At 36.1% G+C, this 22,388-nt stretch overlaps 1 protein-coding gene across 1 annotated transcript in view; it reads left to right on the forward strand.

Annotated features, from left to right (window-relative positions):
• The window catches only part of CD2AP (CD2 associated protein), a 137,796-nt gene that overhangs the window by 59,496 nt on the left and 55,912 nt on the right, over positions 1-22,388 (forward strand). Inside the window, exon 5 of the mRNA XM_080807232.1 lies at positions 2,858-2,978. Coding sequence (XP_080663358.1) covers positions 2,858-2,978 — 121 coding nt within the window. The remainder of the gene's footprint in view (positions 1-2,857; positions 2,979-22,388) is intronic.

Genomic DNA, 22,388 nt, shown 5'->3' on the forward strand with positions numbered 1-22,388 from the left:
TAAGGTTGTCTTATCTGTTGGAATAAAGCTTTACTCAGCTTACTACACCTGGTATTTGTGTACTATATATGTGTTGACTTGAGGAATAAAAATTTTTAAGCTAAAGATTAATGTAATCTAAGTAGCTAAGAATAAAAATAAACATTTTCAATTCTGAACTCACTTTAGACCCAAAACAGTAAAAGAGAAGCAATTGTACCTTCTGCATAGCAAAGGGATACAAAAACAGAATCTTTTTGAAAGCTTTGCCTTATTTGAATTGTCACATTCAAATGTGAACCAAAATACACTTTTCCTACATTTTAATATCTTAGAATGAGATTATAAAATACGGCAGATACAATTTTTCATATCTCCTCTTTTACAATTAAAAGAATATTAAAAGTTTTATTTGGCAGCCAAAGATCCCATTTTCAAAGTATATGTTTTGATATCAGATATAGTTATAGGGATTGATTTTATGTCATAACATCATGTAATATAATTCATAACTTAATGCTCATACTAAATTCCAATATATATATGACACAATTCTGTTTTATTTCCACTGAGGGGCAATAATAATAGTTAATGTTTATTGAGGCTGTGTGTCTGAAGCATTATGGTAAGTGTTTCACATTTATTATTTTCTTTAAATTTTTTAACAACCTAAGGAGACAGGAATTTTTATATCCATTTTATATATGAAGAGATGGAGTCATGGAAGATAAGTGATTGGCTGTTCTAGTTACTGTTGCTGCATAACATTATGACCCAAACTTTGTAGCCAAGAACAACAGTTTTACTAGGTTCATGGGTTGTGTGAGTCAAGAATTCAGATAGGGCACGGTTGGATGGCTTGTGCCTCTGTTCGTGATGTCTGGAGGTCTCAGCTGGAAAGACGTGAAGTTTGGGTGCTGCTGGAATCATGGGAAAGCTTCTTTAACCGACATGATTGGGTACCTACAAGGCTCGAGGACTGCCTTTGGATACCTACTAGGTAGCCTCTCCATTTGACTTCACTTTCTCACTGTGTGGAGCCCCAAGATAATTGATTTATTGCATGGCATTTCAGGGCTCTTAGTGTAAACATTTCAGCAAACATGGTAATAGCCTTTTATAATCTGCCCTTGGAAGTGATAGTGTCATTTTCACCACATTCTGTTGGGTACAAGCATGCTAAAAGGCAGTGATATTGAAGGCAGTGGGGGCAAAGACCACCTGTTGGTGGAATGTCAAGATTACCTTGTAGATAATCATGTGGGATAGGAGATCTTGTTTCAGCCATTTTTGCCCAAGTCCATATGCATGGGATGCAGAGGAGCTGGAATCTGAATCCACATAGTTTGAGTCTTTGTTCTTTACTGCTATACTATCCTGCCTCTTAAGAATTCCTTAATATATAGGAATTGTAACATTTACCCTAACTACTCTATTGCTGCCAATTTGGGATTACAGGTAAAGACAATTAAGTTTCCTGATGTTTTTCTCAGTTGTATCTGTTACAGTTTGGTCTGTATATCTCCATCATTGTAGTTTGAAGAACTCTGAAACCTTTGGTGTCTCCTTAAGTCTGCTAAAAAATTTCTAAACTCTTCAGTCTTACTGCCTTTTGTTTCTCTCTCAAACAGCTTGTATTCTAGCCATCTTGTATTTCAGCTGTATATATTCCAGGAATAAGTCCTTTGTTTTTATGTCACCATATTTTTAAATTGGTTTGTACCTAGTAAACTTTTATTCAGCCTTTAATATCCAGCTTTTTGGTCATTTATTTAGGGGAGCCCCCCCCTTTTTTTTTTTCAAATTTTTAAGCCCTCCTTTTGTGCTCTTACAGCATTTTGTTTATACTTTTGTTGTAGCACCTCTTACATTATATTGTAATATCTACGTAGTGTTCGCCCTTGAGTGAAACAGTCTAAAGAAAATAGATTTCTCATATGCAAATCCAGTCTTTTACAGCAGTTAACACCATGGCTTATATATAGTGAGTGCCGGTTGGATGAATAACTTATTAAAATTTGCCTTGTAATTCTGAGGTGAAAAACATTCAAAACATATTTTAAACTAAGTAAAGAGCCTTCTCTAGCAGCAATATTTCATGTTTTGCTGTTAACAGTGAATAGTTTACTCTTAGCTATTAAGACCTTTTAGTGTCCTTAGCAAAAATTACACATTCTAAAACAGTTATTAAATAGTATTAAATAACCTTGATAGTTAGTAACCTTGTTATTAGTGAATGTAAATATTTTTCTAGAGAGTTTGGTTCCCAAGGATATTTCTGGTTGAGGTGGGGGAAGTGTTTAGGAGAGCCTAGCTTCTGGATTTTAAAAATAAGGGATTCTTTTTCTTACTTGTGTTAAGATTCACTGTTTAAGTAAGAGGCTTGTAATTATATGGGCATTTGGGAAGTTATATTCTTAACATTCATCAAACTTTTTCCAACTCTCAATTTTCATATACTTAATAATGTATGAAATATATTACAAATATTGAAATAATTACGAATTGAGGCTCAGTGGTATTTAAAAGAATAACATTCCAGAAGAGAGCTATCTGCTTCCAGTTATTAATATCTTATTCTTGGTTATCTGATATTTTTATAAAAATTACTTACATCATGGATTGCAGTTGATACAAATTCTCATTGTAAATGTTGTTAAGTGCTACTGATATGATTAATCCTATATATGATAAATCTAATCAATTTAGATTTAATCTACTTAAAATAATATTTCACCATAATTTTCTTACAGATTTAGAAGGATTATTTTGCATCACTAACTTTGTGCTCATTTACTTATGTAGCTTAATTTTCCCATAGCAGGAAGATTTTACTTAAGAGAACTTTTTATTATTTTTGAGTTGTGAACTCTTTCAGGTAGAAGAAGGCTGGTGGAGTGGAACCCTGAACAACAAGTTGGGACTGTTTCCCTCAAATTTTGTGAAAGAATTAGAAGTAACAGATGATGGTGAAACTCATGAAGCCCAGGAGGATTCAGGTAGATTATTTAAAAAATTTGAATAGATTTAAATAAAATTATGTATTATCTAGTTTTTACTTGGTATTTTTTCAAACTGTTCTTGTTGAACTATGAGCTTCCGTTTTTCTACTTTTAAAAAGCAGCTTATGACAGGGACTTAAAATGAACTAAATATCTAGGCAAATAATTTAATATGTTTCCTTCTCTGATGTCTGTTTCAACCCTAAGTAAATGTTTAGTATGCTGATTATGAAGTAATACTACTTACATTATCTGATTTCTTTCCACTTAAGATATACTAATATAATGTTTCGATTTGACTTTGCAAATGTCCCAACTACTTCAGAGATTTTAGAAATTTAAAAAAACTTGCTTTTATTTTTGTTCATATTCAGATAATAAATTACATTTTTTTTGTGCAGCCAGAATGTCATTTAATATATTGTGGTTGCCCTCATTTGTAGGCTCACCCACAAATTCATTTTGAATTTGTTCACCATTTAAAAGTATGATTGAGGGACGCCTGGGTGGCTCAGTTGGTTGGGCAGCTGCCTTCGGCTCAGGTCATGATCCCAGCGTCTTGGGATCGAGTCCCACATCGGGCTCCTTGCTCGGCGGGAAGCCTGCTTCTCCCTCTGCCTCCGTCTGCCAGTGCTCGCTCTCGCGCTCTCTCTCTCTCTCTGACAAATAAATAAAATCTTTAAAAAAAAAAAGTGGTTAAAAGTATGATTGAGAACAGGGGTGCCTGGGTGGCTCAGTGGGTTAAGCCTCTGCCTTCGCCTCAGGTCATGATCTCAAGGTCCTGGGATCGAGTGCCACATCGGGCTCTCTGCTCAGCAGGGAACCTGCTTCCCCCCAATCTCTCTGCCTGTCTACTTGTGATTTCTTTCTTTCTTTCTGTCAAAGAAATAAATAAAAAAACCCCAAAAAACTGCTTTAAAAAAAAAAAAGTATGATTGAGAACATTTTATCCCAAAGCTAAATTTAAATTATTTTTATTTTTAAGAATTGCTGTGGAATTTATTTATTTTTTTTAAAGGTCTATTTAATTATTTTAGAGAGAGAGACAGAGCATGTGTGAGTGAGCAGTGGGGAAGGAGGAGAGAATTTCAAGCAGTCTCTCACTAAGTGCAGAGCCTGATGTGGGGCTTGATCTCACAACCCTGAGATCATGACCTGAGCTGAAACCAGGAGTCTGACACTGAATTTACTGAGCCACCCAGGCGCCCCCCCCTTTTTTTTTTTTTTTTTAAAGAGAAATTAAATTCACAAGTGGTAATGCAGGTTAAAGTAGATCTTTTTCTATATGGAAAAATATGTGTACTGAGGTTCAGTGTATTTTCAAAATGAAGACATTAAATATTGTCAGTATTTAATATTGACAATATTATTTAATTCATAGTTGACATATGGATTTAAATGTTTTAGTATATGCTTTGTATATCTGTTTTTTTCCTCCCAGTTCTGGACAAGACCATGCAGGGAATTTATTTCCCAAGTTTCTTCAGGATAGTTTCCCAGTCTTTCTTTGTTTTTCTTGACAATTTTGAAGGGTTTATACTGATATTTTATATAATGGATCCCAGTTTGGGCTTTCTTTAGGTTCTTCATGATTAGTTTCAGGTTGTATTTTATTAATAGGGTTACACATTGCATTGTATCAGGAGGCACATGATGTCTGTGTGCTCTCTTTTTGGTGATGTTTAGTTTGATTACTTGGTTAAAGCTGTGCTGCAATATAAGTGTACCATTGTTTCCTTTATAGTTGTCTTGTGGGAAGATACTTTGAGACTACATAATTGACATTCTTCTCTAAAGAACTTTTCTTTCTGTTCAGTTTGTTTATCAGTGTGGACTCACCAGTGGGTTCTAATTTATTCACTAGGTGTTAATCTGGTACTGTTATTTATTTTGATACCACCAGATTTGGCTCATTGAAAGCTCCTTCAAATTGAGTTGCTGTGATTTTTTTTCAAAAACCAACTTTACTGGACATTTATATATAATCTGCCTATTTAAAATACACAGTATGAGTTTGACAGATGAATACATCTATGAAAACCACTGCCACAATAAATGTACAAAACATTTGCATCATCCCCCAAATATTCCTCATTCCCTGAGCCGTCCATCTCTTTTTCTGCCTCTGGTTTCTGGTGATCATAGGTCTGCTTTTTTCTCATTATGGATCAGTTTGCATTGCTGTGTCCTCTGGACAGGGGTCTTCTTCATTGTTTGATCACTTTATTTTGTTGAACAAGATGTTCCAGGCTCATGTTCTACTTTCCCTACTTCATCCTCAAATCATCTACTTATTCAGGCAAAGTTGGTTTCTTTTAGAGAAATATAGTAGTTAGGCAGTGAGATCTGAGTAGAAGTGTGCTCCTTGATCCTGGGGTGATATTGCTTCTAGGTACTCTTAGTAGATAAAATGGAATGCTGACACGTGTACACACATGCCCGCATACATGCACATTCCTGTATCTTTACTTATCATCCATTTCTCTACCTACCTGCCTATTTCTACTGGTATCTCTAATTCTAGTTTAATACCACAGGGTACATTCTAGTCTGCAGTGATTTCGTCTGTAAACCCATTAGCCATAGAGACGAATGAAATAAATAATAGAGTTTACTTTACTTTTAAGGGAATTTTCAGGAAAGGGTTTTAGAATAAGTTTTAGTAATAATAGGCAATAGAGTAAAGGTATAAATTAGTCTGGTGAGTAGTTTTAACTCTAATCTTATTTTTAGCGTTAAAATAAATGACCTTAGGAAGCAGTAGATGACAGTTGAATCAGTGAATATTTCTAAAGCCTTCTATGTGCTGAGTGCTAGGTTGGTTTTGTGAGGGCACAGAATCCCCTCTGTAGTCCAGAAGCTTAAGGTCCAGGCCTCTGAGGGATAAAACAAGTATGAACTCAAATTAGTACATTTCAGTATGGATTAAAATGGTCTCTGAGTAGAAGAGGTGCTGGTGGAGAACAGTTTGAAACAGAATACATTGTCACTTAGAAAATTATTTGGGAGCGCCTGGGTGGCTCAGTGGGTTAAGCCTCTGCCTTCAGCTCAGGTCATGATCTCAGGGTCCTGGGATCGAGCCCCGCATTGGGCTCTCTGCTCAGCAGGGAGCCTGCTTCCTCCTATCTCTCTGCCTGCCTCTCTGCCTACTTGTGATCTCTCTCTCTGTCAAATAAATAAATAAAATCTTAAAAAAAAATTTGTATGTTTTCATCTTTTTCAGAAATATTCCAGGAAACAAATATAATCTGCAGCTCTGACTACAACTATTTTAGAAGGTGTTATTTTCTAAACTTCTGTTCTTTTTTTTTTTTTTTTTTAAAGATTTAATTTATTTATTTGACAGACAGAGATCACAAGCAGGCAGAGAGGCAGGCAGAGAGAGGAAGGGAAGCAGGCTCCCCGCTGAGCAGAGAGCCCGATGCGGGGCTCGATCCCAGGACCCTGAGATCATGACCTGAGCTGAAGGCAGAGGCTTTAACCCACTGAGCCACCCAGGCGCCCCTAAACTTCTGTTCTTTTTCTTCTAATTGTTCTTCCCCTTGTTTTCCTCTATACAAGCTTTGTTTTTTTTTTTTTTTTTTTTTAAAGATTCCATTTGTTTATTTGACATACAGAGATTACAAGTAGGCAGAGAGAGGCAGGAGAGGGAGAAGCAGGCTCCCCACTGAGCAGAGAGCCTGATGTGGGGCTCAATCCCAGGACCCCTGGATCATGACCGGAGCTGAAGGCAGAGGCTTTAACCCACTGAGCCACCCAGGCGCCCTGATACAAAGCTTTTTGAAAAATGCTCAATTTTTATAAAAGACATTATATAGAATTTATCATCTTGACCATTTTCTTTGCATAGTTCAGTCGTGTTATGTATATTCACATTGCCATGCAGGTCTCCAGAGCTTTTTTATTTCACAAAATCAGAACTCCATATCCATTAAATAACTCCTCATTCCTTGCCCCTTGAACCACCATTCCACTTTCTGTTTCTATGAATTTGACTACTTTAGATACCTCATATAAATGAAATCATACAATATTATCTTTTTGAGGCAGTCTTATTTCAATTAACATAATGTTTTCAGAGTTTGTTTATGTTACAGCATGTGACAGAATCTCTCAGATTGAATAATATTCTGTTATATGTATGTACTGCGTTTTGTGTAGCCATTCATCCATTCATGGATGTTTGAGTTGTTTCCCCCTCTTGGCAGTTGTGAGTAAAACACGGGCTGTTAAAACACAGGCATACATATATTTGAGACCTTGTTTTCCATTTGGATATATACCCAGAAGTGGGATTGCTAGATTATATGCTAGTTCCATTTTTAATTTTTTGAGGAAATGCCATATCATTTTCCATAGTGTTTGCACTATTTTACACTTCCACCAACAGTGTAAAGGGTTTTAATTTCTCCATGTCTTCAGCAAACACACTTGTTTTCTGTTTTTGTTTGTTTGTTTTAAATATTAGCTGTCCTGATGGGTATAAATATTGTGATTTGGATTTTGATTTCTCTAATGATTAGTGGTCTTGAGCATCTTTTCATATGCCTTTAAAAAAAAAAAAAGATTTTGTTTATTTGACACAGAGGCAGTGAGAGAGGAAACAGAAGCAGTGGGGGAGAGGGAGAGGAAGAAGCAGGCTTCCTGCTGAGCAGGGAGCCCACTGGGTCCATCCCAGGACTCTGGGATGATGACCTGAGCTGAAGGCAGCAGCTTAAGGACTGAGCTATCCAGGCGCCCATTTTCATATGCTTATTGGCCATTTGTGTATCATCTTGGGAGGAGTGAGTATCTGTTCAAGTCCTTTGTCTACTTTTCAGACAGGTTGTGTGGTTTTTTTTTTTTTTTCCTTTTGTAGTTGTAGTAATTCTTTATATATTATGGATGTTAATCCCTTATCAGATATATGATGTGCAGGTATTTTCTCCCATTCCGTTAATTGTTTCCTTTGATGTAGAAAAATTTTTCATATAGGTAGCCTCTTTTGTCTATTTTTTCTTCTGTTGCTTGTGCTTTTAGTATCATATTTAAGAAATCATTGCCAAATCCAATGCTAATGAAACTCTCCTTGTGTTTTCTTCTAAGAATTGTATAATTTTTGTTTTTTTGTCTAGGTTGTTAATTCATTTTGAGTAAATTTTTGTGTATGATTTAGTACAAGGGTCCAATGCATTGTTTTGTGTGTGGATATACAATTTTCCTAGCAGCGTTTGTTAAGGATGTTATCAGATAGAGAACTGGTTCCAAGCTCAGGTTTGGTTACTTGCTGCTAGAAAAATCAGTACTCAAAGGACAAGTGATGGTGGGAAAGGAAAGGTTGCTTTATTCTGGAAGCTGGCAACCTGGGAAGATAGTGGACCCATGTCTCAAGGACCATCTTCACTGTCCAGGTGAAGCTGGAGAGTTTTAAATGGGCTCCCAGGCAGTGTAACCAGATGTTGACATGTCCCGGAATAGACTTTTATCAGTGGCAGCTGTTTTCAAATGCAGTCAGGCCTTCTCTTCTGGGAAAGTTTGGTCCTTTAGTCCTCAAGGTCAGTTATCTCCAGATTTCAAAGAAAGTAAGTTAGTTCTGCTGCAGATCAAGGGATTTAAATCAGCAAGCAAGGAATGCATAAACTTGAAGCAAGGTTAATATTTATCTTAAGACCCATGGTAATGCTGTCACAGAGAGTCCTTTCCCCATTGAGTGGTCGGCCATAATACCCTTGCTGAAGTTCATTTGACCAGTCTATGCAGACTTTTATCATGGCACCTGTGGCTATTTATATGTTTCTGTTTTTCCTCTCCAATAGATTGTCAACTGTTATAGATACTTTGTTTGCTTACTGCTTACTATAGTTACGATCCAAAAAATGAATAGCTTATGATCTGCTTGATTTTTATTTCAGAGTATTACATTTTCTTTCATGTCATTTATGTGCCTCTTTTTTTGGACCAACACTTTGGGGAGGGATAGTGTAAAAAAAAATTTCATAATTTATATATGGAACAGGTAGCCCTCATACAGTTGATTATGTCATCTGTTTTCTGGAGCACAAGGGAATGGTATGCGTTATTCCTAGGGGAGAGTAAATGAATCAATCTCTGCAATGGTTGGTTAACCTACCTGCATGGAGCACTGTGCTTTTCAGATTAGGGGCTTGATCATTTAGCATTTGTGGTAACTATTGTATTCCTAATCTGATGTACCATATTGATTATAGGGAGGGCTAGAGTATTGCTTTTTTCATGTTTCTTGGTTCATATGCATCTTTGAGAAGCAGATGAAAGCTGTATACTCTGAAAAGTGCACATAATAATATGAATAAAATTTTACATATTAGTTTATGTGGTACATAGTTCATATATATGACTAGATAATATATTGGTTCAAAAGTTGTCAGTATGTAAAAAGATATACATTATAATACTTGTCTCCATCCGTGCAAATGACCAAGCATTTGTACTTTCTTGCTGTCTTCCCAGCAGGGTACCCACAAAAACATGCAGGTACCCACAAAAACATCTATTTGAATATTTCCTTCTTTTTTAAATAAAATGTAACATATTATGTTGTTCAGGGTAGGCTCCAGTGAAAACAACCTGAAAATCATGGTGGCTTAAAACAAAGACGGAGTCAGTTAGGGACTTAGACTGATAGAATCTCCTTTTTTTTCTTTTGAAGATTATTTATTTATTTATTTATTTGACAGAGACACAGTGAGAGAGAGAGAGAACACAAGCAAGGGGAGTGGGAGAGGGAGAAGCAGACTTCCCGCTGAGCAGGGAGCCGGATTTGGGGCTTAATTCCAGGACCCTGGGATCATGACCTGAGCCGAAGGCAGATAACTTAACGCCAGAGCCACCCAGGAGCCCCTAGAGCCTCCTTTTTGACACATGGCTTAGACACAGAGGCAGGGAAGAAGGAACATGGCTTTTAAAGCTTCTGCTCCAAATCTGCACATATTGCTTCCACTAATATTGTATTGGACTGTCAAGGCTATGCCTGAGTGAAACAGAGTAGGGATATGTAACTTTCCTACAAGGTAGGGCACTAAGTGTGAATATTAATGCAATCTACCACATATACTACCATGGATCCTCTTTTAAGAATCCTGTATTTAAAGCTCATTGGCCTTTCAGAGGAGCTTCAGTGTCGTCTTAGCTCTGTACATGTGCTAAAAACTAATGAAAAGAACACTAACTTCATGGATATTAAGTATGAATGATGATGGCCTTCTGGAAGATGCAAATTTCTGTTTTTAATTTGCCTCCCATTTCTAATGCTCTTCTGCTGTATGTATTTTTTTCTCCTTAACTTTGCAGTGAACTTTTTAAGGTTCTAAATTTCTCTAAGGCTCTACCTTAAACTATGTGAATTAAAGAAACAAGTAATTGAATCCTTTAAAAGCTTGTCTTTAGTCAGCTTCTCTCTAGTGTCCTTTTTAAAAAGTTTTTATTTTATTTTATTTTTTAAAAATTTATGTATTTGACAGACAGCGAGAGAAGGAATACAAGCAGGGAAGTGGGAGAGGGAGAAGCAGGCTTCCCCAGTGAGCAGGGAGCCCGACACGGGGCTCCATCCCAGGAGCCTGGGATCATGACCTGAGCCCAAGGCAGCTGCTTAATGACTGAGCCACCCAGGCACCCCTAGTGTCCATTTTTTAATCAGTACCTCATAAAGCAGGCCCTCACTTTTCAGGTTATATATATAGAGAGAAAGAACTTGGCATCCCGCTCCCTGGCAAATTTTGAAGCATAGTTGATATTAGTTCTTTCTTACCAGCTGTTTTATTTTTACTTCTTTACCCATTCTTTCCTTTAATTTTCCTCTTTAAAAAAATGTGGAATTAATAATTTTGAATAGTGACATGATAAAGTGTTAATAAGCAGACCAGTTTTTAATACTGGGAGTTATAGTGGGGTGGGGTTAGGACACTGAAATCATTCTTTCAATGCAGATGCTGATTATATTGAAATATAGAAAATCATTTAGATAGGGAGATATATGAGTCATAAAAACATACTATTTTATGTTATACTTATTGAGAATACTTGGTATTCTGAAGTCAGAACTCGGTATTCTGAAGTCAGAACTCTTATCTAAAGATGTGTAAAAAGCATTGAGAACAAATAAATATTGAAAACATCTTGCTTAAATTTAGTGATATAGTTATTACTTAGCAGACTGTCTCCTGAATTACTTCTGATGCATGTTGTTGTTCATAATGTTTCATAGGTATTGGATCTTCTAATACTTATTTTTAACATTTGGGGCACTTGGGTGGCTTACTTTGTTAAGTGGCCAACTTGATTTTGGCTCAGGTTATGATCTCAGGGTTGTGAGATTGTGCCCTGTGTGGGGCTCTGTACTGTGCATGAAGTCTGCTTAAGATTCCCTCTCCCTGTGGGCCCCCCCCCACATTGTTATGAATTGAAGCTTACGGTGAAATGATGTTTATGATGCCGTGTAAACTCAGCTCTTAAAATATGTACAAAATTTTTTTTAGGATTTTATTTATTTGACAGAAAGAGGGGAGAACACAAGCAGGGGGAGTGGCAGGCAGAGGGAGAAGTGGGCTTCCTGGCAGTCTCCCTGCTGAGCAGGGAGTGGGATGCAGGACTCTATCCCAGGAACCAAGGGTTATGATCTGAGCCGAAGCAGACACTTAACCAACTGAACCACCCAGGTGCTCCCAAATTTTAAGGCTATATGGGGCTACTAGTAAAAGAAGTACAACTTAAATTTTTTTTTTTTTTTTAAAGATTTTATTTATTTATTTGACAGACAGAGATCACAAGTAGGCAGAGAGGCAGGCAGAGAGAGAGGAGGAAGCAGGCTCCCTGCCGAGCAGAGAGCCCGATGCGGGGCTCGATCCCAGGACCCTGGGATCATGACCTGAGCCGAAGGCAGAGGCTTTAACCCACTGAGCCACCCAGGCGCTCCCTACAACTTAAATTTTTATAGTTAGAAATACTTTGGTACTTTCTTGCACTATTAAGCCTTATTTGAATTTTAGTAACTTTGCAGAAGTATGTCTGTTAAAAATGTATTTCCTTGCTTGCTTAATCCCTTTAAAATAACACTGCATTCTAAATGTGGAGCTTTGTGATTATGGGGTAGGAAGTCAGTGGTTGAAATACACTATAATTCCCCCCTTTTTTTTACAACTCTAACTTTTAGGCAGAAAGTTTTTGCTTTGATTTGATTTGAATGCCGGGAAGTGAACACTTTATGAGAACTTTAGAATTCTTGTGATAAAAGAATATAGATCTTTAAGCTTTGATTTAAGAGTTCTTAATGCATCTTACGCATTATTATGCAGTATTATTTACAGAATTGATGTCGACTATTCCTTGTCCTAACGAAGTGTAATATACCCTGTCTATAATTGTCATTTTTACAGTCTTTTTAGTTTATTTTACTTATTTAGATAAATATCTTCTAATATTCAATTTCAGGAAAAGCTTTGCTTCTGTAAAGAAGTGTTATATTTCCATTTTTATAATGAAATGACTCCTTTTTTGTTTTGTCAAATATATGTAACCCATTTTATTTAGAGTGTCCTTTATCATCTTTTACGTTTCACTTTATTTGCTAAGTAGGACCTGCTTTCAGTTTCTTCCCATATTCTATAAAACCAGTGACTATAGCTTCTGGTATTTTCCTCCCTTGTATAAGTCTTTTCCCCACTGTAAGCCTATAAAAATCTCTGTTTAGATGTTAACTAGGCATCTCAAACTTAAGATAGTCAAAACTGATCATCTGTCCTTTTCTGTTCATCTAGATTTGCTCTGTACAGTCTTCCTTGTTTGAGTTAATGGCAACTCCATTCTTCTTTTACTGAAACCAAAAATCTGGATTCATCTTTAACTCTTCTTTTTAATCTCACATTCTATACTTGATCCATTAATGGTTTTTTTTAACCTACTAAATAAATGTATAGAGCTATTTTCAGGGTGCTTGGATGGCTCAGTTGGTTAATCATCTGCCTTCTGCTCAGGTCATGATCCAAGGGTCCCTGCTGAGCAGTGAGTCTGCTTCTCCCTCTGCCCCTCACCCCACTCGTGCTCTCTCTCACTCTCTCAAATAAATAAATAAAATCTTAAAAAAAAACTATTTTCTTTAACTGTCTCTGTTGCTCCTACCCTGGTGTAAGTTACCTTTTGCTGTACAAATGCAGTGGGCTGTTAATTTGCCATTACCTCCCTCCTGAATGTTAATGTGCTCATACTCTAGTAGGTACATATTTTACTTAAAGTAAAAGTCAAAGTCTTTTTAAATGGACCACAAAACCCTCTGACCTGGCACCCCCAATGACTTCCCCCATCTCTCTGATTCTCTCTCCTACTTAACTCTCCCCTTTGTTCATGTTGGTCTCCTTATAGTTTTCTAAAGATGTCAGGAACATTCCTGTTTACAGCCTTTGCAGAAACTTTGGAGTTAGAAGAGATCACCCATGGAGATTGTCTAGAGTGAAGAGAAGCACTCTGAACAAAATCCTATTTAGCACCATTTATGGTATGGACTTAGAATTACTAAAAAGAATACCAAGAGGGCAGAGAGAGAGCCAGGAGAAAACCTGTGAGTGTGTGGTAGTCAAAGGAAGAAAGTTTTTCAGAGAGGACACAGGCAGTAATGTCTGATGCTCCTTGTGAAGTTAAGATAAGTAATATAACAGAGAAAACATAATCCTGGATTTAGGAATGGAGAGATCATTAATGACCTGGATAAGAGCAGTAAAGAAGGGTGATTGGGACAGAAGCTGAGTTGATTGTGGGGGAAGGCAGTGGAGAAAAGAAGTATAAAGCACTGCAGCAGTTAAGAACAACATATATTCAAGAATGGTTTTGTTCTTAAGAAGGAAAGTCTTGATCATTTTTAAATCCCAATGGCAAAGAACAGGTAGAGATGGAGAGGTTGAAGATGCAAACTTGGAAGAATGGAATTTATCACCAGACCAGGATTTACCCGGAAGGTAGAGGGAACGAGATTCATATTGTAGGTATCAGGATTAGTCTCAATTGATAAGCGATACATCAGAGTTAGTGCCAGGAAGCTGAGAGAGAGATGTTTGACTTCTGATTTTTTCTATAAAAGAGGAAAGATGCTAAGAATGAGGGGTCAGAATTTTGAGGAGATTAAAAGGGTCCCCCTAGTTAAATGTTTAGAGCCATGCATCCCTCTGGGCTTTACTGGGCCACTAGAGGGATGCATGGCATAAAATGTTTAAGAAACCCTGATGGATGTTTTTCAGAAGTTTTGGTTTCTTATGGGTAAAAGTAATCATTCTCTTAGGAGAAGTCAGCAGTGTTTTACTTTGATTATTCAAGCTCTAAAAAGGAAGATACTGCTTATTGCTAGTGCGGCACAGAATCTTGGGAATGGTGGTGTACACTGGTTGTGCTAAAGGTGGTGGATTGAAATTAGGTGGTCTACAGCTTGGTCTGCAGAATATAAGGTGGTGCATCTTGCTTTGGTGTCTGTAGTCCCACATTAGCATTTACCTCGAACAACCTGAAGGAAACAGCTTTGTAAGGAAAATTGTGGGGCTTTATGCTTTTACTGGTAATACATTATGAGTCTTTATAATATAGATTATAGCCAGGTGCTGTTTCTGAAGATTCTGCTTAGGAACTAAGAAATACAGATTTTAAATACTTAAAACACATGTAACTTTTTCTTAGGAAATGTAGGATTATTTTTAAATTCTCTGAATGATGATGGAAGATATTCTTTGGTGTAAAAAGGGGGAATTTGCGCCAGCAACTTTAGATTCTAAGTCCTTCTCCTTGGTATACATGTTTTACTTTAACATATTCTCTTTTTTTTACGATTTTATTTATTTGACAGAGAGAGACTGCTAGAGAGGGAAAACAAGCAGGGGGGTGGGAGAGGGAGAAGCAGGCTTCCTGCTGAGCAGGGAACCCAACTCAGGGCTCCATCCCAGAACTCTGGAATCATGACCTACGCTGAAGGCAGAGGCTTAACCACTGAACCCCGACTCAGTGCCCCTACTTTAACATATTCTACATTAGTTCCCCATTTAGTTTAATAATGAACTTTGATTGCTTCCATTAAATACTTTGTATTTTCATCAAATTTCTACTTTGTATTACTATATTAAATTAATATTTTATATTTATATATAATTAATAATAAATTAATATTAAATTAATACTTTGTATTACTTTAGCACTCAGTGTAGCTCACATAAAGATTATTGTTTTTTTTTTGTTTTTGTTTTTGTTTTCCCTAACAGTTGTACTTTGGGACTCTTGGTTCTCTTAAGTCATTTTGTATGGAGGTATAAGACATTAAGTGGCTTTTGCCATAGAGATTTAATGAAAAACGGAGAAAGAATTTTAGGCCTAATAGGAAGACTTGCTTGTTATGTTTTTCGACTGACAGTGGCACACCTAAAATGTAGATACAATTTTTCTACAAACTTAGAAATTCAAGGACAATCTGACAGATAAAGTATATAGGCATAAAAATATTGGGAGTACCATATAGATTTCTGTTTTGTCTGATTATAAAACCTGTTTGGCCGCTTTCCCCATATATCTCTCTTCCTTTCTCTCCTTCCCGTTCTCTGCCCATTCTTCCTTGTAGTGGTTAAGACATATTCCTTTTTTTGGTTCTTCTGTGTGATCATGCTCTCTCTTACTTGAATGGTGCTCAGCAATACATCTTTAAACTCTTCAAAAATAATAGGCACTGAACTGTTAAGCACTTTATAGGAATCAGTTTAATCCTCTTAGTAATCCTATAAAGAATCCTGTTTTATAGGTAAGTAAACTAGGCACATACAGTGGAGGAGGTGATATGAATCAGAAGATTTGACTCTAGAGTTCGTGTGCTTTATTACCTCACTCTGCTGCCTTTGAGCCATTGATTCAGTAGTCATTGTAGGGGCGTCTGGGTGGCTCAGTCAGTTGAGCATCTGCCTTCGGCTTAGGTCATGATCCTGAGGTCCTGGGATGGAGCCCTGCATCAGGCTCCTTGCTTCTCTTGCCCTTTCCCTTTCCCTCTGCTACTCCCCCTGCTTGTGCTTTCTCATGTGCTCTCTCTTTCTCTTTGAAATAAATAAATCAAAATCTTTAAAAAAACAGTCAGTAGTTTTGACGGTTTGCAATGAGCTGGAAGTAATCAGCCTATCCATTAGTGTTCAGGTGTTTTTAATATTTAGGCATTTATTTTAATGATATGTCTTAGTGTCTCTGGTAAAGTTTACAGTCAATCTAAAAGAAAATTTTCATTTTATGGCCATAATCCTAAAAACTGAAAATTGTACCTTAAAAATAATTTGATGAAATTGCCTTTATTAATGTGAGGCTTATTAATATCATGGATTATTTCAAAAAAGCCTTTCAGGTAGATACCTCAGGTAGATACTGTTCTGTGTTTAAAATTTGTTTTGTCTGAGAAGCAAAAATTGTACCTTAAAAATAATTTGATGAAATTGCCTTTATTAATGTGAGGCTTATTAATATCATGGATTATTTCAAAAAAGCCTTTCAGGTAGATACCTCAGGTAGATACTGTTCTGTGTTTAAAATTTGTTTTGTCTGAGAAGCTGGTTATTGAAGATGTATATTACAATATTTAGAATACATTTCAGCAGTGAGGAAGTAAGACAGTGGAATTACCTTCCTACCATACAAACTGGGAAATGGAACAAATTACAGAAAACAAATGTTTTCAGACAACAGGCAGCACAAGAATGAGATTCTTGAGAAAAGGGGAAACAAGGAAAATCCTATCATTGTCCTAGTTTCCTACCAGGAGGTAAATTTTAGACTGCAGTACAGAAAGGATGAACCTCAGCAGAATGTTGTCAGTTTTGTCGAGGAGTTAAAGATTTGAGTTCAAGGAAGCCTAGGTAGTTAGAGTTGTGGCACTGGTTACTTTGGGGGAAGAAAGAGAGAGAGAGAGAGAGGGAGGGAGGGAGAGGAGGCAAGAGGAAGCGCTTCAACAATGTGGTTAGGGGGTTTCTTTAAGTGTTTGGGTAGTATCAGTCTGTGAATACATAGAGTGAAACCCCATGAGCTACGACACAAACAGTTGGTGAAGAAAAATAGATCACTGCAATTAACATGAGTATTCCCAGTGCTTACACAAGATCAAGAATTGTTTGAATTCTCTCCATCTGGTTTTGAGAGACTTCATTGAATACATGGGCAGTTCAGTGAAAGGGTGAAGTGAGGGTAGATTGGTGTTTGAATGGAAGCTGTTCTAGTTCTACCCTGAGAAAGCGTCACACTAATATGGAGGTATTTACCTGTTTGCCAGAAAAAGGTCAGCACTCTTTTTTTTTTTTTTCTTTTAAGATTTTATTTATTTACTTGAGAGAGAGAGTAAGAGAAGGAGCAGGGGGAGGGGGAGAAGCAGACTCCCCACTGAGCAGAGAGCCTGATGTGGGGCTCAGTCCAGGGACTCCAGGATCATGACCTGAACCAAAGGCAGACACTTAACTGACTGAGCCACCCAGGTGCCCCCCAAATCAGTAGTCTTTAATGCGGGGTTTCTCACCCTTGTCCTTTGTGATTTTGGGGCAGGATAACTCTTTGCTTTGGGGGTCTGTCCAGTGCATATAGAATATTTATAAACATCTCTGATCTAAACCTGCTAGATACCAGTTGTGCTCTTCAGTTATAATAACCAAAATTGTCTTCAGATGTTCCCACATATCCCTTGGGGGGGGGGCGGGATGGATAAAAGCAACCCAGGTTGAGAATCACTGTTGTTGTTGTTGTTTTTTTTAATTTAAAAATTTTTAAAAATTTTCTTGGGTTGGGGCCAAAGGGAGAGGGAAAGGGAGAGAGAGAATCTGAAGCAGGCTCAACCCCATGATCCTGAGATCATGACCTGAGCTAAAATCAAGAGTCGGACGTTTGACTGGGCTACCCAGGTGCCCCAAGAATCACTGGGTTTTAGAGGATTATAAGATCTAGCCCTCAACAACATTAAATAAAACTGAATTACTAGCTGTATATCAAGAAGTGGCAAAATGTGACCCAGAATTTGGAAGAAAAATTAATTGATAGAAAGTGTACCAGAAACGATGCAATTAGCAACAAGGTTGTTAAACATAACTATAATAAAAATGCTCAGTATGCTCAAGGATGTAATGGAAAATATGAATGTAATGAGGAGTGAAACAGAAGATATAAAAAAAGAAGCAAGTGGAACTAACTGCTAGAGATGAAAAACACAATATCTGAAGTGAATTCCTTCTTGTGAAATTTCAACAGTAGACTAGAGAATGAAGAAAAGATAATTGAAACGTAAATATGTAGCAGTAGACTTCATCCAAAATGAAGCACTAACAGAATGGACTGCAGAAATCTTGAGATAATTTTAAATAGTCTAACGTGTAGCTTGAGTTACAAAAAAAGAGTAGAAAAAAGGTGGTCAGGAAAAATCTCTGAAGAAAGAATATTAAAATATATCCAGATTTGATGTAAACTATAAATCCACAAATTCAAAAAGCACGCCCCCCCCCCCATACCTCACCCCCTCTGACACACCACACAGGGCTTGCAACAGCACATCATAATTAAGTGCTGAAAATAAACAGTAAAGTGGAAAACTTAGGAGTTAGAGGAAAAAGGTACAGTAAAGTGGAAAATCTTAGGAGTTAGAGGGAAAAGGTACTTCAGGTAGAGAAGAATGAAGGCAAAAAAACTCAGGTAATCATCAGAAACTAAGTATGGTAGAAGATAATGGAATGATATCTTTGAAATGCTGAAAGAAGAGAAGTCAATCCAGAATTCTATTCTCCAAAATAAAGATGAGGTTAAAAAAAAGTTTTCAGACAAACAATAATAGAGAATTCATTGCTAGCAGACCTGCTGCACTCTAAAGAATTAAAGTTGTCTAGGAAAACAATGATACTAGGCGGAAACTTAAATTTATATAGATGGAATGAAGAGGGACAGAGATATAGGTAAATATGTGGATAAATATAAAGCACTCTTTTTCATTTTTAAATTTCTTTAAAAGATAATTGACTTTAAAATAATGTATTATGGGAAACATAGCTCCTAAATGTACCTATTATAAGGCTGTTACATGTGAAGAGGTATAATCTTATTTGAATGTAGATTTTGGCAAGTTAAAGATGTATATTATAAGCCTAGAGGAACCCCTAAGAAAATAAAACAAAGAGGAATTGCTAATGATAATAAAATGAAATGCTAAAAAAATACTTTAAAAAAGAGAGACATCAAACACAAAAATCGACTCAAAATGCATTAAAGTCTTAAACAAATACCTGAAATCATAAAACTCCTAGAAGAAAACCCAGGTGGTAAGCTCCTTGACATCGGTCTTGGAGATGACTTTTTGGACCTGACTCCAGAAGCAAAGGCAACAAAAGCCAAAGTAAACAAATGGGACTATATCAAACTAAAAAGCTTCTCCACAGAAAGGAACTGATCAACGTTAATGAAAAAGCAACCCACGGAATGGGAGAAAAATACTTGCAAATCAGCTATCTTATAAGGGGTTAATATCCATAATATATAAAGAACTCAACCAACTCAAAAAACATGATTAAAAAGTGGGCAGAGGATCTGAATGGGTATTTTTTCAAAGATGATGTGCAGGTGACCAATATAGACATTAAAAGTTGCTCAGCATCGCTAATATTCAGAGAAATGCAAACCAAAACCAAAGCAAGCTGTCATCTCACACCTGTTGGAATGGCTGTTTCAAAAAGACAAGAAGTGTTTGTGAGGATGTGGAGAAAAGGGAACCCTCCTTTACTGTTAGTAGGAATGTAAATTGGTGCAGCTACTAATGAAGACAGTATGGAGGTTCCTCAAAAATTAGAGCTACTGCGTGATCCAGACATTCCACTTTGGGTCATTTACCTAAAGAAGAGGAATACACTAACTTGAAAAGATATCTGCACCCTTGTGTTCATGACAGACAGCATTGTTTTCATAATGGATAAAAATTTGTTTTATATATGCACAATGGAGTATTTTTCAGCCATAGAATAGAAGAAAAACCTTGCCATTTGCATCAACATGGATGGACTTTGAGGACATTATAAGTGAAATAAGTCAAACAGAGTAAGACAAATACTGTATGAACTCACTTAGATATGGAATCTAAAAACAAAACTGAACTTAGGGATACAGAGAACACATTGATGGATGCCAGAAGTGAAGGCTGTAGGATGGATGGAATGGATGAAGGTGGTCAGAAGGCACAAACTTCAGTTATATATAAGTTCTGGGGGTGTAATGTACAGCATAGTAACTGTAGTTAATAAAAATGGTGTTGTATATTTGAAAAGTCCTAGGAGAGTAGATCTTGAAAGTTCTCATCTTAAAAAAAATTTTGTAACTCTGTATGATGATAGATGTTAATTAGACTTACTGTGGTGATCATTTCACAGTATATATACACATAAGGAATCATTATTTGTACAGCTGAAACTAATAAAATGTTATATGTCCATTATATCTCATTTAAAAAAAAAAAAAAAAGAAGAGACAGCAGAGTCCACCATCTTTATATGCACATTCTACGGAAAGGCCACGTGAAGACATAGTGAGAAGGCAGCCATCCGTAAGCCATGAAGAGAGGTCTCACCACAACCCAACATGCTGGCACTCTGATCTTGGGCTTATAGCCTACAGAACTGAAAAAATAAATGTCTCTTGTTAAAGCCAAAGAAAAAAGAAGAGAAAAAGGAACAAAGATCAACTGGGCAAATAGAAAACAAATAGCAAGATCTTGGATTTAAGCCACATCAGAGATTACATTAAATGGTCTAGGGGTGCCTGGGTGGCTCAGACATACATTTGATCTCAGCTCAGGTCTTGATCTCAAGGTTGTGAGTTGAAGCCCCATACTGGGCTCCACTCTGGGCATGGAGCCTATTTAAAAAAATTAAATTAAAAAAAATTAAATGGTCTAAAAACTCTAATTGAAAGGCCAACTGACTGGATAATATACTGCCTACCAGAAACTTGCTCAAAATATTAAGATACAGGTTAAAAGAAAGAAAAAGGGTATTCTGTGCAAAGCATAAGCAATCTAGAATGCTTACATTAATAATAATATGTTAATATATGAAGGAAAAAATAGGGATAAAAAGAAACATTTCATAATGATGGAATCAATTCATAAAAATTATATAACAGTTCTAAATATGTATAACCTAATACCAGAACTACAAAATACATGAGACAGAAACTGCCAGAACTGAAAGAAACAGACAAATCCACGCGTAGATTTGAACGTTTCTCTCATTAATTGATAGAACCAGTAGACAAAAAAATTAGTGAAGATATAGAAGAGTCAAATGATTAAATAAGTGGATCTGGTTGATGTTTTGAAATAGTTAAACCAGCAACAGTAAAATACACATATTTTTGAAAAGTACATGGAATAGTTACCAATAGAAACTTAATGTTTGGGCATCAGACAAGTCTCAGAAGTTTAAAAGGTTTGAAGTCCTTGACAGTAGGTTTTGTGACCCCAGTGGAAATATTTCAGTCATGGATACTTGGGAAATTCTCAGTTACTTGGAAATTAAGCAATATTTATAAATAACCTGTGGATCAAAGAAGAGATTATGAGGGAAATTAAACTGGATTTTCAATGAAACAAAAGAACAATAAAAATTTGTGGAATGCAAGTAAAACAGCACCTATAGAGAAATTTAATTGCTTTCAGTGCTAATACTAGAAAAGAAGAAGAGTCAATAATCAGAAGTTTTTATTTGAAATGAGTAAAAGAAGAAATTAAACCTGAAATAATTAGAAGTCAGGAAATGAGAGCAAAAAACTATGAAATAAAGAACAAACCAACTTTCAAGAAAATCAGCAAGTTTAACAGTTGAGTTTTTAAAAAAGTATAAAATTGTTAAAGCTCTAATGGTTGCTCAAAGAAAAAAGGAAAAAATATTACTGATACTCAGACGTGAAATGTATTTTATAGTTCTGGTATTAGGTTATACATATTTATAACTTATTTATATTTATAACTTTTATGTAATTTTTATGAATTGACTCCATCATTATGAAATTTTTCTTTTTATCCCTATATTTTTCCTTCATATATTAATGTATTATTCTTAATGTAAGCATTCTAGATTGCTTATGCTTTGCACAGTGACAATATCATTATAGATCAAACATTATCAGGGATAATGAAAAAATACACTTATAAATTTTATAACTTAGATGCACACATTCCTTGAACAGTACAACTTACCAAAATAGAAATAGAACTGATAGTCTTGAGTAGCCATATGAAGAAATTTGAATTCATTATCAAAAATCTTTACATAAAATACTGCTGAATTCTACTAAGGATTTAATCTTACACAAAGTTTTTCAGATTTCTTAGGTTTGTATGACTTTGATACAGAAATCTGATTAAATCATGAAAAAATGAAT

The sequence above is a fragment of the Martes martes genome (assembly GCF_963455335.1).
Source record: "Martes martes genome assembly, chromosome: 6".
NCBI classification, from domain to species: Eukaryota; Metazoa; Chordata; class Mammalia; order Carnivora; family Mustelidae; genus Martes; species Martes martes.